Here is a 14846-nt window from a genome sequence, read left to right as displayed (position 1 = left end):
TGCGCATACGGTGACGGGCCCGGATGCCACAGGCCAAAAAGGTCACCGGTCACGGAGTAATTGCAGGCTCGATGGCAGATGTAGTGGAGGCTGTGTCCAGCGCTGGCATGCGCTTGCGGTGACGGGCCCGGTTGCCGCAGGCCGAAGAGAAGTCACCGGTCACGGAGTGGCTCCGGAGGTGGAGATGTACTCGGAGATAGATGGATCTTGCTCCGGAAACAAGGAAAGGAAAGCCTCGTGGAAGATCTCTCGGCGTCTGGTGGAATGGCGGATGAATTACAGCCAGGTGTAAAATCAGCAGATGATGGAGTTGTGTCGGAGGTAAGTGATGGCGGTTTGTGGATTGCGGTGGTCATGCGGTAAATATTTCTTTCTCTAGACGCGTTTCAGGGTACTTTATATATGACCCTTTCCTCAGTAGAGATATCTTTAACAGTGAAGCTCAAAGTCCTTTTATACATGTTGCCTGTCTAATTGTTACAGGTGTGTTTCTGTTTAGATCTTCCGCAAATAGCGGAATGGAACGGGAAACATGGGGTTGTTTCATCTTGATAAAGCAGTGTTCATATTTAGAATCAGTATGTATGCGTTCTTATTTAAATATAGTATTATATATATTGTAAACATTGGAATGGTACATATAGCATACAGTAAGATGTACAGATAGAGTGTATAATACTGAGATAGAGATATTGACAAAATAAAAATAAATAAAAATAATAATAATAATAAATATAAAAATAAAAAATAAATAAATAAATAAAAATATATATAGAAGAATAAATGTAAAAATAAGGATGATAATAATATAAAAAAAAAAAATAAAAAATAAAAAATAAAAAAATAATAAGATATAGAAGTAGAAATAAATGAAAGTAAGATTAGAAATAAAATAGAAAAATACAAAAAATGGCGTAATAAATAAAAGGATGTAAAATAAATATAAAATAGGTGCATAAGTAAAATAAAATGCTATAGATTTACATGAAAATAATTATTGTACAGGAAGGTTGAAGGATGGCCAGTCACGCAGAACAAAGAGAGTGGGTCCGACCCCTCCATGGGGGCCCCCAAATAGAAAAGGGTGCCTCCATGGGGAGAGCGGGACACACTCTACAGAAATCCAAAAAGTTCAAAATTCGAGTTCAGGCCATTCGGCTCTAGAGAATTAAATTCATAAATCTTCTGACTTTCAGCCTTAGACATTTTAACAATGAAGCTGCCTCCTCTCCAATCTTTCTTAATAGTTTGTAAGCCTGTGTAGAAGAAGGTAGTAATTTCTTTATTATGAAATTTTGCAAAGTGGGCTGATAAAGGGTGTTTTAGGTTTCCATTTTTTATGTTTGTTAGGTGTTCAGCAATTCTAGTCTTTAATGGTCTTTTTGTTCTCCCAATGTATTGTTTCATACATCCACACTGTATCAAATATAGTACTCCACTTGTGTGGCACGAAATGTGTTCTTTAATGATCCATTTAAAGTCAGTAGTACATGATGAAATTTCTGTCGTTTTTTTAGGGCCCTTCACTTTCATACAGTTGGGGCATATTCCACATCTAAAAAAGCCTTTTGTGTTTAGCCACGTCTCAGACATATTATGAATTTTTATGGGTGGTTTTATACTTGGTGCAATCGTTATCCCCAAATTGGGGGCCTTTTTATATACAATGGGGGCTCGGTCTGGCAGCAATCCTCCTATATCCTTATCTTGTTTAACCATATACCAGTGCTTATTGATGATTTGTTCAATTTTTTTATATTCATAATTATAAGGTAAAATTAATTTAATTGAATGTTCAGTGGATATAGTGTCATTATCTTTTGGTGTAAAAAATGTGGTTCTATCTAGAAGTTTAACATGATTAAGAGACTGGGTTAAACGTGTGTCCGGATAATTTTTGTCTTTGAAAAGAGAAGTCATATCTTCTGCTTCTTCCAAAAAAGTATTGTTCGATGTACAGTTACGTTTTAAACGGCGAAACTGTCCTTTAGGGATATTTGTAAGCCAACTAGACAGGTGGCAACTTGTATAGTCGATATAACTGTTTTTCGTAGTAGGTTTCTTATAAGTATTGCAATTTAATCTAGTTTTATCTGGACTCACTTTGATCTCTAAGTCAAGAAAGGTGATAGATTGTGTGCTAATGTGTGAGGTAAAGTTGAGAAAGTGACTATTAGTGTTTAAATTATTAATAAATAATTCTAAATCTGTGATGGACCCATCCCAAATTAAAATAATATCATCGATATAACGTCTCCAGAGCACCAGATTTGCGCCAAGGTGGGGGGTGATGGTATCCTCTTCCCAAGATGCCATAAACAAATTAGCATAACTTGGCGCAAATCTGGTGCCCATCGCGCTACCGATTAACTGTAAAAAATAATCACCATTAAAGTAGAAATAATTGTGAGTAAGAATGAAATTAATAGCTGTGAGGATAAATTCAATCTGTGGGGGTTTGTGATTGTGTTTGAGTAAAAATTTCTGAGTTGCTGCCAGACCTAAATTGTGACGTATATTTGTATAGAGAGATGATACATCCAGAGTGGCTAAAATATGATTATCAGACCAGTTAAATGATTCAATAATTTTGACAATTTGGGTGGTATCTTTAATATAAGATTTGGTACTTTGTACTATATCTTGTAAAAATTTGTCTATATATTGGGACAGGTTTGAAGTCATAGACCCAATCCCAGATATGATAGGTCTACCCGGAGGGCTAATTAAGCTCTTATGTGTCTTGGGTAGACAGTAAAAAACAGGAAGTCTCTCATGAGTGCTCAAGATGAATTTATATTCGTTATCATTGAGGATATCTTCCTCTAAAGCTGGGATTGGGTCTATGACTTCAAACCTGTCCCAATATGTAGACAAATTTTTACAAGATATAGTACAAAGTACCAAATCTTATATTAAAGATACCACCCAAATTGTCAAAATTATTGAATCATTTAACTGGTCTGATAATCATATTTTAGCCACTCTGGATGTATCATCTCTCTATACAAATATACGTCACAATTTAGGTCTGGCAGCAACTCAGAAATTTTTACTCAAACACAATCACAAACCCCCACAGATTGAATTTATCCTCACAGCTATTAATTTCATTCTTACTCACAATTATTTCTACTTTAATGGTGATTATTTTTTACAGTTAATCGGTACCGCGATGGGCACCAGATTTGCGCCAAGTTATGCTAATTTGTTTATGGCATCTTGGGAAGAGGATACCATCACCCCCCACCTTGGCGCAAATCTGGTGCTCTGGAGACGTTATATCGATGATATTATTTTAATTTGGGATGGGTCCATCACAGATTTAGAATTATTTATTAATAATTTAAACACTAATAGTCACTTTCTCAACTTTACCTCACACATTAGCACACAATCTATCACCTTTCTTGACTTAGAGATCAAAGTGAGTCCGGATAAAACTAGATTAAATTGCAATACTTATAAGAAACCCACTACGAAAAACAGTTATATCGACTATACAAGTTACCACCTGTCTAGTTGGCTTACAAATATCCCTAAAGGACAGTTTCGCCGTTTAAAACGTAACTGTACATCGAACAATACTTTTTTGGAAGAAGCAGAAGATATGACTTCTCTTTTCAAAGACAAAAATTATCCGGACACACTTTTAACCCAGTCTCTTAATCATGTTAAACTTCTAGATAGAACCACATTTTTTACACCAAAAGATAATGACACTATATCCACTGAACATTCAATTAAATTAATTTTACCTTATAATTATGAATATAAAAAAATTGAACAAATCATCAATAAGCACTGGTATATGGTTAAACAAGATAAGGATATAGGAGGATTGCTGCCAGACCGAGCCCCCATTGTATATAAAAAGGCCCCCAATTTGGGGATAACGATTGCACCAAGTATAAAACCACCCATAAAAATTCATAATATGTCTGAGACGTGGCTAAACACAAAAGGCTTTTTTAGATGTGGAATATGCCCCAACTGTATGAAAGTGAAGGGCCCTAAAAAAACGACAGAAATTTCATCATGTACTACTGACTTTAAATGGATCATTAAAGAACACATTTCGTGCCACACAAGTGGAGTACTATATTTGATACAGTGTGGATGTATGAAACAATACATTGGGAGAACAAAAAGACCATTAAAGACTAGAATTGCTGAACACCTAACAAACATAAAAAATGGAAACCTAAAACACCCTTTATCAGCCCACTTTGCAAAATTTCATAATAAAGAAATTACTACCTTCTTCTACACAGGCTTACAAACTATTAAGAAAGATTGGAGAGGAGGCAGCTTCATTGTTAAAATGTCTAAGGCTGAAAGTCAGAAGATTTATGAATTTAATTCTCTAGAGCCGAATGGCCTGAACTCGAATTTTGAACTTTTTGGATTTCTGTAGAGTGTGTCCCGCTCTCCCCATGGAGGCCCCCTTTTCTATTTGGGGGCCCCCATGGAGGGGTCGGACCCACTCTCTTTGTTCTGCGTGACTGGCCATCCTTCAACCTTCCTGTACACTAATTATTTTCATGTAAATCTATAGCATTTTATTTTACTTATGCACCTATTTTATATTTATTTTACATCCTTTTATTTATTACCCCATTTTTTGTATTTTTCTATTTTATTTCTAATCTTACTTTCATTTATTTCTACTTCTATATCTTATTATTTTTTTTTTTTTTTTATATTATCATCCTTATTTTTACATTTATTATTCTTCTATATATATTTTTATTCATTTATTTATTTTTTATTTTTATATTTATTATTATTATTTTTATTTATTTTTATTTTGTCAATATCTCTATCTCAGTATTATACACTCTATCTGTACATCTTACTGTATGCTATATGTACCATTCCAATGTTTACAATATATATAATACTATATTTAAATAAGAACGCATACATACTGATTCTAAATGTGAACACTGCTTTATCAAGATGAAACAACCCCATGTTTCCCGTTCCATTCCGCTATTTGCGGAAGATCTAAACAGAAACACACCTGTAACAATTAGACAGGCAACATGTATAAAAGGACTTTGAGCTTCACTGTTAAAGATATCTCTACTGAGGAAAGGGTCATATATAAAGTACCCTGAAACGCGTCTAGAGAAAGAAATAATTACCGCATGACCACCGCAATCCACAAACCGCCATCACTTACCTCCGACACAACTCCATCATCTGCTGATTTTACACCTGGCTGTAATTCATCCGCCATTCCACCAGACGCCGAGAGATCTTCCACGAGGCTTTCCTTTCCTTGTTTCCGGAGCAAGATCCATCTATCTCCGAGTACATGTCCACCTCCGGAGCCACTCCGTGACCGGTGACTTCTCTTCGGCCTGCGGCAACCGGGCCCGTCACCGCAAGCGCATGCCAGCGCTGGACACAGCCTCCACTACATCTGCCATCGAGCCTGCAATTACTCCGTGACCGGTGACCTTTTTGGCCTGTGGCATCCGGGCCCGTCACCGTATGCGCACGCTAGCGCTGGACACAGCCCTCACATATCCATCTCTCGGACGTCCAGCCAAAACTACCCTTAGGAGTTGGTAACTATATCACTTTGTGAACTGTTCTAAATCACATGAGAACGGAGTGTACCGCACAAAAGTACACTATGTCGGTTTGCAATATATTGGGATAGCGGTAGAACGTAATTCACATGCTATATTTTAAAAAATTTTAATATATGCTTTGTATTCAAATATCATACCTCCCCACAAGGGCCCTGTGGTAGGAGGCATTTATGTATTAGATTTGCATTATTTATTTTATGTCTTATTTGTAATATTTTTTATATTAAATTTGTACATCATTTAAAGTGAAGCACAGTCCGATTTATTTATTTTTTCTGTAATTCCATCATCATGTACCATTTTATGGTATTAGTCTAGAGGCATTTGGTACCCCCACTTTTTTTCCTTATATATTAATTTACAAATCTGTTTAACTTTCTGGCACCAGTTGATTTATAAAAAAATTCCACCGGAGTACCCCTTTAAATTTCTTTCCTCAGCAGGAAACTCAGAAATGTTCCCAGAGAGTTCTCAAAAGAGTTTCTGTTTAATTACACGGCCCTCATTTACTAAGAATGTTGGGTTTTTACTAGTGGGAAAAGTTGTTTCAGACTTGTAGGATTCCTCTCTATTTACTATAGGGAAAAGTCGGGAACGTTTTCTGACCAGCTTTTTCTAGGTGGATATTTCCAGCCATTTATCCACAGGATTTTCAGTGAATTCAATAGTAAATCGGTCGGGTTGTGACTATTGTGCAACCACGCCACTTTTTGGGGGCCACGCCCCCTTTTCGGCTTTTCACAGTGCAATGTCGAGTTTGTCTTATTTTTCAGGCGCACACTGGCGCAGACGTGTCTCAGACACTCTGCGCCAAAATAACCAGACAAAAACTGGTCGGTTTCAGCTTAGTAAATGAGGCCCATTGTGTTGCATCTGACAAGAAAGGGAGGTTTAGTTATGACATCAAAATCATCATGTTACATTTTGATTGGTTAGTTGAGCGTTATCTCTGTATATATTAGCATAATTTAGCATTTTATTTCTTTCTTGGTCAAAGTTCATTTATACGGTCCTCTCGCTCATACTGGAAAATTCCAGATCCTTGTCCTTTTTTGCAATCTGTATCTTCCTCAAATGTTTTGTCTTCTAATGTCTCATCTTGGCGTCATTCCAAGGTTTCCATCTTAGTCTCGAGCAGATAGCAAGATCAGGGACATAGTGTATAGGTTTAAGTAACAAATATCTTTTTTCAGCATTAGAAATGGCATATAAATATAGAAGTATTAATATATATCGGCAGTCAGAATCATTTTAATCAAATTGTCAGTACTAGGAGTGCTCTCAGTACAGAGCTCTCTGGGCACTCAACATCTTGCAACACTTGCAGAAGCAGCCAGGGCCCTAAAGCGGTACAAAGGAGAAAAATGAAATGTTGCCTAGAAAGTTATACAGATTTCGAAATAACTATTAAAAAAGAACTATCCAGAAACCAAATTTTGATAGCGAACCTCTCCTGCTTTGGGTAGTTTCTTATACACAGAGGTGGCAGCAGAGAACACTGTGGACCTTTTTAAGCAAGGTTTTCCTCGATCATGCAAGCTGCATGACAATTACCACATATATGGCTCCCATTTCTGACCTCTATATAGGACTGTCAGCAGAAAATTGCTGAAATGTCTGCTTTAACTATGATCTTTATTTAGTTTTATTAATCTTACACATAAAAAAAACTCTTTAACCTCTTACCTATTCAATCACAACTGAAAAATGAAATGTTCCTCAATATACTGTGTAGTCACAGCAGTGCCTCTCCTTACTACAGCAGTGTATGCCCTTCCTTCTTCTCCTGGCACCACAGCAGGTGTCTGACCTTTCCCTCAAGAAGTCACAGCAGGGCCATCTCTTGCTCAAGTATAGGCATCCCTAATTATATAGTTACCCTAAGCACATTCCTATGATGTGATCTCGGCAGGATGTTTCATGTGAGCAGTCGATTACTAGCCACCACAGAAAGCTTCTTGTTACTGCATTCATCTCTGTGAGAGGAGTGCACCAAGCTGCCATTATTTCACCCTTGAATTATTTTTTCCTGTTCCATAATATCAGTCCAGAGGACCATTCACTGGGCTCTAAGTGAATCTGTCCGAGACCTTGTTAGAAGATAGCTAAAGGTAGACTTCCCCTTTAAGTAGTCAGTCAACAGTTTGTTTGAGCTTATACAGGAATAAAGTTCTGCATGTCTAATGGTATATAAATATGTATAGGTTTTACAGTGGAGTGGGTGAATTGAACAAGCTTGCATTACAGAAGCTACTTGCTGAACAAGAAAAGGTAAAAAAAAACCTAAGTCAGGCATGGACATTAGTTCAATATAAATAGCAGCTATTAAACTGACTTTGTTATATTTAAAAATGTTTACAGTGATGCCATCTTATTATGAATATAACTGAAGAAAGTTACAGATGCCCATACATTTTCCCTGCAGTATAGAATAATGCTTTCTAATAATGTCTTCTGCTAGGTCTCCTTTACAAATTAATTTTTCTTAAAGGCCCTATTACACAAGGTGATTATCAGACGATCAGCCTGATATTGCCCTCTGCGTTCGTTGGCTGATCTGATTTCTTCAATTGTCAAAAGAAATGTGTGGCCAATGAGTGATGGCAGCAAAGGGTGCGTGAAGGATCCAACAATAATTTGTGCGGCCCTCACCACACAATTATACCGAGCTGTGTTATAGTGAATGATCGCTGGTCTATGAGTTCAGTGCTTGTTTACACAGTGGCTAGAACTGTCTAATAGGGCCCTTATTGTGGTGCCGAAGAAGAGTATACAAACACATGTAGGGCACAGCATGTATGAAATTATGCTTCGCAGTTGAAGGCGTTATCCATCATAAGACAAGCATAGTTGCTTTCTTCCAGAAACAGCACCACCCTTCTCCTTATTTTGTAAATTGTGAATGAAGTGGAGTTATAATATGATGTAAAACTTGAGGACCGTTTTGGTGCTGTTTTTGGAAGAAAGCAGCTATGTTTTTCTAATCCTGGATAATCCCTTTGAAGGAAACCTGTCATGAGATTTTACCATATATAGCGCTTGGCGAAGCATTATTTATAGTAACATCTTCTTTCTCACCATCCCGAGAGACATTCCTGCCGGCAGGGATGGTGAGGATATGAAGTTATAAAATCTTCACTGCAAGCCCTGTAAGGGTGCGTTCTCATGGCCGTCTGTCCCCGTTTATTTTTCCCCGCTTAGGTTCTGATGTTGCTGCTTGAAAATGGATTACAAACGGTTGTAAAATAATCCCTTTTCTTTTTTTTTTTTTTTTTTTTTTACAATCCTTTTGCACCCGTCTGCGCTTATTTCCGTTTTTTTTTTTTTCTTTCACGGGAGAAAAGACTGTGCATGCCATATTTTTTTTCTCCAGTCAAAAAAAACGGACGAAAAAACGGATACAGTAAATTTAACATTGAAGTCTATGGGAAAACTCATGAGCCTTTAATGTCATCTGTTTGCATCCGTTTTTTTCAATCCGGTTTTTGATCCATTTTTTACTTCTGAGCATGCTCAGAACAAAAAAACAACACATTTTTTTGTTTATTAAATGAACAATAACTGATCCAAACGGATAACATCCGTTTGCATCCGTTATTGTCCATTTTTATTTTTGATGGGAGAAGAACGGGACGGGTCTAGATGGCCGTGTGAAGGCAGCCTAAGTAGCCCCTGGGGAGCTGTACTTACCTAGTCCCATCTGCTGTGCTGTAATCACACTCCCTCAGCGTGATTGACGGCCTGGGCATGGCCTGTGTCATCGCTCTGCTTCGTCTTCTTAGGAAACAGAGTGGTGATGCAGGCTGTCAATCACACTGAAGGACAGGACTAGGTAAGTATATCTCTCCCTGGGGTCTACTTACGGGCAGGCAGGGGACACTTTCTAACTTTATATTCTCACCATTCCTGTGGGCAGGAAGGTCTCCCAGGGATGGTGAGGAAGATTTACCATATATAATGCATTGCCCCGCTTTATATATGGCAAAATATCACGAAAGGTTCCCTTTCAACTATTATGGGAAATATTTTTGTGAGGAGGGGCTCTTCTTGTCTGTGACTGCCCAAGTTTATAATGTGAGCGGAAAAAGCAAACTTAAAGCAGAAGCATATAGTCCAGTGCAAATGGTTGGTCTTCATGTAAAGAGAGAAAGCTCTTCTAATCTAGAACTATAGCTATGCATTTATTTCTATTTATGCAGTGATCGTACATTTAATATGATTCTACTGCCCAAAGGAGCTTGAAGCTGCAGGTGTTCTTCCTTCCCATTTAAGCTGTGTTCACATCTGGATTTGGGGCTTTAGGATTTCCTTTAGTTTTTGATGGAAGAATTGTGCAGCATCCAGACTTCTTCTTACACAATGAACCTCATTGTTCATTGGTTTTGGTTCATCTTACAGCATTTGTGTCACAATGTCATGGTGTAACTGAAGCCATCAAAGTCACCATTTTTAAATTAGCCTTACATCCTACCCTCTAGGAAAGCAATCTACCTTTCTAGGACATCAGTAAGTAAACCTAGGTTTAAAAGTAGATGGTCTGCCACCCAGTAGTTCATCATGACAGATTATCATATATTGGATATATTGAAAAATAAAAACTGAGTAAGTGTGTTAAGACCAGAATGAGTTGTTGAAATTGTGTGCTGTAATTGCTAATTCATGTATGTTTCTTGGTGGTCACAGGATGTGATTGGATGGTATAAATTTCGCCACAATACCGAGCAGACCATGAGTTTCAGGGAGAGGGTTTTGCACCATAACCTTCAGACTTACCTGTCCAATCCTGAGCTTGTTTTCTTATTGGTCACATCACAGTCTACCACAGAAACAAATTCTACTCATCTCATGGAGTACGCTTTGCATAAACCCCAAGATGGGTAAGTATATTGGTATTATTTACTAATAAAAAATGTATTGAAATCTAACACATTTAACCCCTTAAGGACTCAGACCATTTTGGCCTTAAGGACCCAGACAATTTTTGTTTTTGCAATTTCGTTTTTTACTCCTCCCCTTCTAAAAATCCTAACACGTTCAATTTTGCACCTACAGACCCATATAAGGGCTTGTTTTTTCGTCACCAATCGTACTTTGTAAATAAAGGTGTATATTGGTAACTACAATCTAGAACACTTGTGTTTTGAGATATACAATGTCTGTTAAAACATCATAGGTCAGTAAACTTGCAGCAAAAATTTCAGTATGTGGTATTTTTTGTAGTATGAATGGACTTATAGGCCAACATTTATCATTCTTTAGACTGTTTTTTGTGTCTAGAAAAGGCTCAAGCAGGGTTTATTTGCTTCTCTTTTGTGCCTTTTGGTTTACACATTTCTGCTGATTTTGAGTTGCAAACCACTGATTTTGACAATACACATGATATGAAAGTGTTTCATGAACTGCCAAAAAGGTGCAACCCACTGAAGTGTCTCTAAACTACACCAGCCCAGACTTAGCTTAGCTTTTTGGTGTATGTGAAGAGAGAAATTTCAGAAAATGTGACCTGCACAAAATTTATCAAATGCTCTGTGACCATTTAATAAATTTGGTGCTCCTACACATTACCAGCACACAAAAAGTGTAGAAAAATGCTTCACTTACACCTACAATGATAAATGACGGCCATAGGCTCTCAAATTCCCTTGACAGATTTGCTGCTTGGAAAATACCCTTCGTTTTCCCAGGTGACATTATTATTATCTCAGTCTATTTCAGAAAGTGCCTCTAATTATTACCAACTTGGGGTTGTCAGAACAACAGGGGTACAACACTTTATTTGGATCCTGTGTGTCTGCCGGATTTAACCATGCAGTTAAAAATCACAGGTAGGTGGGGATGCAGGTACTTTTTATAAAGATGACACTTAGTAAATGAAAATCCATCTATGGGGTTGTGACTGATCATTGATAAATATTGTGTAATGCAAAAAAAAAAAAACTGCTGGTATTATCTCAAATGTACAAAAATTAACTGGTTGCCCATAACAACCAGTCAGATTGTTTCTTTCATTTTTAAAATTGCCTCTGAAAAAGCACTCTAATAGGTTGCTATGGGCAAGTGGTTAACTTTTCCCCTACAAAGGTTTTCATAAATCTCCCCTAATATTTTTTTTCTTTTAGTTCAGGGTTGTCTGTTGCCACAGACTTTTTCAGTATGTGCTCAGGCTGGTTATACTCACTGTCCCAGTGCACTATTGTGATGGATGTGGTGGGAATGATGGAATGAGAAAAAAAAAAATATAATTTTTAGCCTGACAACCCCTTTAATATATGATATAGGGACAAAAGCATTGAGCCACATCTCTAAATCATTAAATGAATGTGTTTTATTTCCAGTCCCTACCAATGCAGTCTGTTTTTCTACAAGCATTTATGAGGGGCCATTCTAAAAAACTCACTGAATTCCAGTGCGGTACTGTAATAGGATCGCACTGATAGATGATCAACTGAGTGAGATTATTAAAAAGCTGAAGCATTTAGGAGCCACAGCCATAAAGTGGTGACTAAGTAAAGTTAAAGTGGGGTCTTGAATGCTGAGACACCTAGAGGGAGATTTATCAAAACCTGTGCAAAGGAAAAGTTGCCCAGAGCAACCAATCAGATTGCTTCTTTCATTTTACATAGGCCTTGTTAAAAATTAAAGCAGTGATCTGATTGGTTGCAATCTGATGGGGAACTTTTCCTCTGGATAGGTTTTGATAAATCTCCCCCATAGCGCTTAAGACACCAGACCTTATCTGGCATATCTTAAAATTTGCTCAAATACTTTGCACTTGGGAGATTCATGGCATTGGTTTCCATGGCTGACTATCTGCATTCAAACCTTCCATCACTAAGCACAATGCAAACCATCAGATGGAGTGGTGAAAAGCACTGGTGCGGAAGCAGTGGAAATGTGTACTGTGCAGCGATAAAGCATTCTCTGAAAGCCTGATGGACAAGCATTGGTTTGGTGATTAGCAGGAGAACATTACCAGTCTCACTGGATTGTGCCAACTGTGATGTTTTTCAGGGGTTGGCCTAGGTTACTAAGTTTCAGCCAATAGAAATCCTAATGCTTCACAAATGTACTCAAATTTATCAAAACTCACTGAGATAAAAACTGTCTGATTTGTTTATTAACCAGAGCAGTTTGAGAAAATATAGTTGAGCTAAGATTGGTTGCTACAGGCACATCAGACACATTTTGTCCTTATCAAGTTTTGATAAATCTTGGCCATTGTGGACAGTTATATTTCCAACTCCGTGCGAACAGTTTGGTTTAATCCTGTTTAGTTCTGCCAGGACTGCCCTGGTGCACAAAGCAATGTCCTGGAAGATATGGGGCTAGATTTATCAATCTGCATGAATCCCAAACTGTCTGGTTTATTCCATAGTGACCAATAACAGCGCAGTTTTTTTTTATTTTTTTTTTTATACCAGAGCTTGTTAAAGTGAAACTGACCTGCACTAAACCCAATATATTGGGTTATAGTTCGGGTGAACAGCAATAAAATGAGGGGTTACTTTATGAAGTATTTTTTTAAGAGCCGAGGCAAGTTCTCTCTATCACCCAAAGTGCAAGAAAAAGTGCACTAAGGATGCAGTCTATCGCTAAGCCCTTCTCCAACAGGAGAGAGGCCCCCAACAAACCTATCCTTCACCTCCGGGCCAAAAGGCACCTGCAAGGATCCAGGTTCGATGCCCCTTTTCGGCGAAGCTACTAAGGGGCCGAAAATGCACCTGGCTCCAACCTAGGCGTTAACCAAGGTGTCAGCCGAGGAGCCATATACTGATGGCATCTTGACCAAAGCCAAGATGCCCAGGGGTTGCAGGGAGGTGAGGAACCTGATGGCCACACACACCTCCCCTAGACCACCAGAAGGGCTACGGCATCCTGCCAATCCTGTGTACAAAACAACACGTAAAAGTGGCACAGTGACAAAACACAAAAAATAAATAAGTGGATAAGTGCAGATGTACTGCCCAGTCATCCAGCCGGATCTACAAAAATTTCCCGGATCCTAGCCAGAAGGATGGGATGCCAAGGGTGAGTGCCAAAGGTGAAGAGTATGGTGCAGTGCGTTCACTCATTGAGTTAACACCCAGTGAGTTTCGGCACCTCAGGGTCACCACTCCCCTAGGCACAGAAGTACCTCTGGTACTTGGCACCAGCCCCTGAACGCCCCGGTACACCTGCTCCTCCATGCAGCATCCATCCTACATCAATGGCAGAGACTAAACCAATGATAAGAACAGATACTACACTTGATCTTAGCCAAAAGGCCGAGAAGCAGTATTGTCAGAGTTAGATCTTTAGTCTATTAGTTCTATTGCACAGCTCTGTGCAGTCGAGGCAGGGAGCAGGCTCTCACGTCCTAACAATGTTAGAGTAAATACTTTTGCATGTTCATTACAGAGAGGAAATTGAGGGGGCAGGGAAGCGCAGAGAGCCTGCTCACCACCTCCATTTCGCTGAGCTGCGCGATGGAACTGCAAAAGGGCACAACTTCACATTAATGCCTATAGATTTAGAATGGGATGACCTAAAACCTCCTGTAGGTATGAGTAATATACCGTAGTTTGTGGAAACATTGATCATTAAACTAGTTTAACTTGTTCTTTTTGACTGGAATATTTTATAAACCGGACAATTTCTCTATTTGAACAGATCTGAGTTTTTCAATGAAGATGGAACTTTAAAAGAAGTGAATAAAATCACTGCTATGTGTACAAGTCTACAAGAGGAACTGAAGGTATTTACATGTGTGAATGGATCTTTCAGCCTTATAAAATGCACAAATATTTAACTACTAGGCCTGAATTAATGTGTAACAGAAGTGGAATTTTTTTTTTCTTAATTCTTGATAGCTCTGACCTATTAACCCGTTTTTGGACTTTGGTTTTTTCCTCACAACCTTCTAAAAATCATAACGCTTTCAGGTCTACAGACCCATATGAGGGCTTGTTTTTTTTTGCCACCAATTTTTGTTTGTAATGATATCAATAATTTTACCAACCAATCTATGGTGAAACTGGGAAAAAAATATTTGTGGGACAAAATTGAAGAAGAAAAACACACTTTTTTTTATTTTTGGGGGCTTCTCTACACAGTGCACTTTTTGGTAAAAATGCCACCTTATCTATATTCTGTAGGTCCATGCGATTTAAATGATACCCTTCTTATATAGGGTTGATACTTTTAAAAATGTCCTCTTCTGACCCCCCTAAAACTTTATTTTTCCGCATACAGGGCGATATG

At 38.1% G+C, this 14846-nt stretch overlaps 1 protein-coding gene and 1 pseudogene across 1 annotated transcript in view; one reads left to right on the top strand and one right to left on the bottom strand.

Moving 5' to 3' along the window:
• The window catches only part of ABRAXAS1 (abraxas 1, BRCA1 A complex subunit), a 28988-nt gene that overhangs the window by 9565 nt on the left and 4577 nt on the right, over nucleotides 1–14846 (top strand). Inside the window, exons 4-7 of the mRNA XM_056568781.1 lie at nucleotides 7811–7877; nucleotides 10290–10483; nucleotides 11312–11431; nucleotides 14256–14340. Coding sequence (XP_056424756.1) covers nucleotides 7811–7877; nucleotides 10290–10483; nucleotides 11312–11431; nucleotides 14256–14340 — 466 coding nt within the window. The remainder of the gene's footprint in view (nucleotides 1–7810; nucleotides 7878–10289; nucleotides 10484–11311; nucleotides 11432–14255; nucleotides 14341–14846) is intronic.
• Nucleotides 13708–13882, bottom strand: LOC130343874 (U2 spliceosomal RNA; annotated as a pseudogene).

Source organism: Hyla sarda, chromosome 1, assembly GCF_029499605.1.
Source record: "Hyla sarda isolate aHylSar1 chromosome 1, aHylSar1.hap1, whole genome shotgun sequence".
Lineage (NCBI taxonomy): Eukaryota > Metazoa > Chordata > Amphibia > Anura > Hylidae > Hyla > Hyla sarda.
Note: the sequence above shows the minus strand (reverse complement) of the source record. Positions and strands in the feature narration are given on the sequence as shown.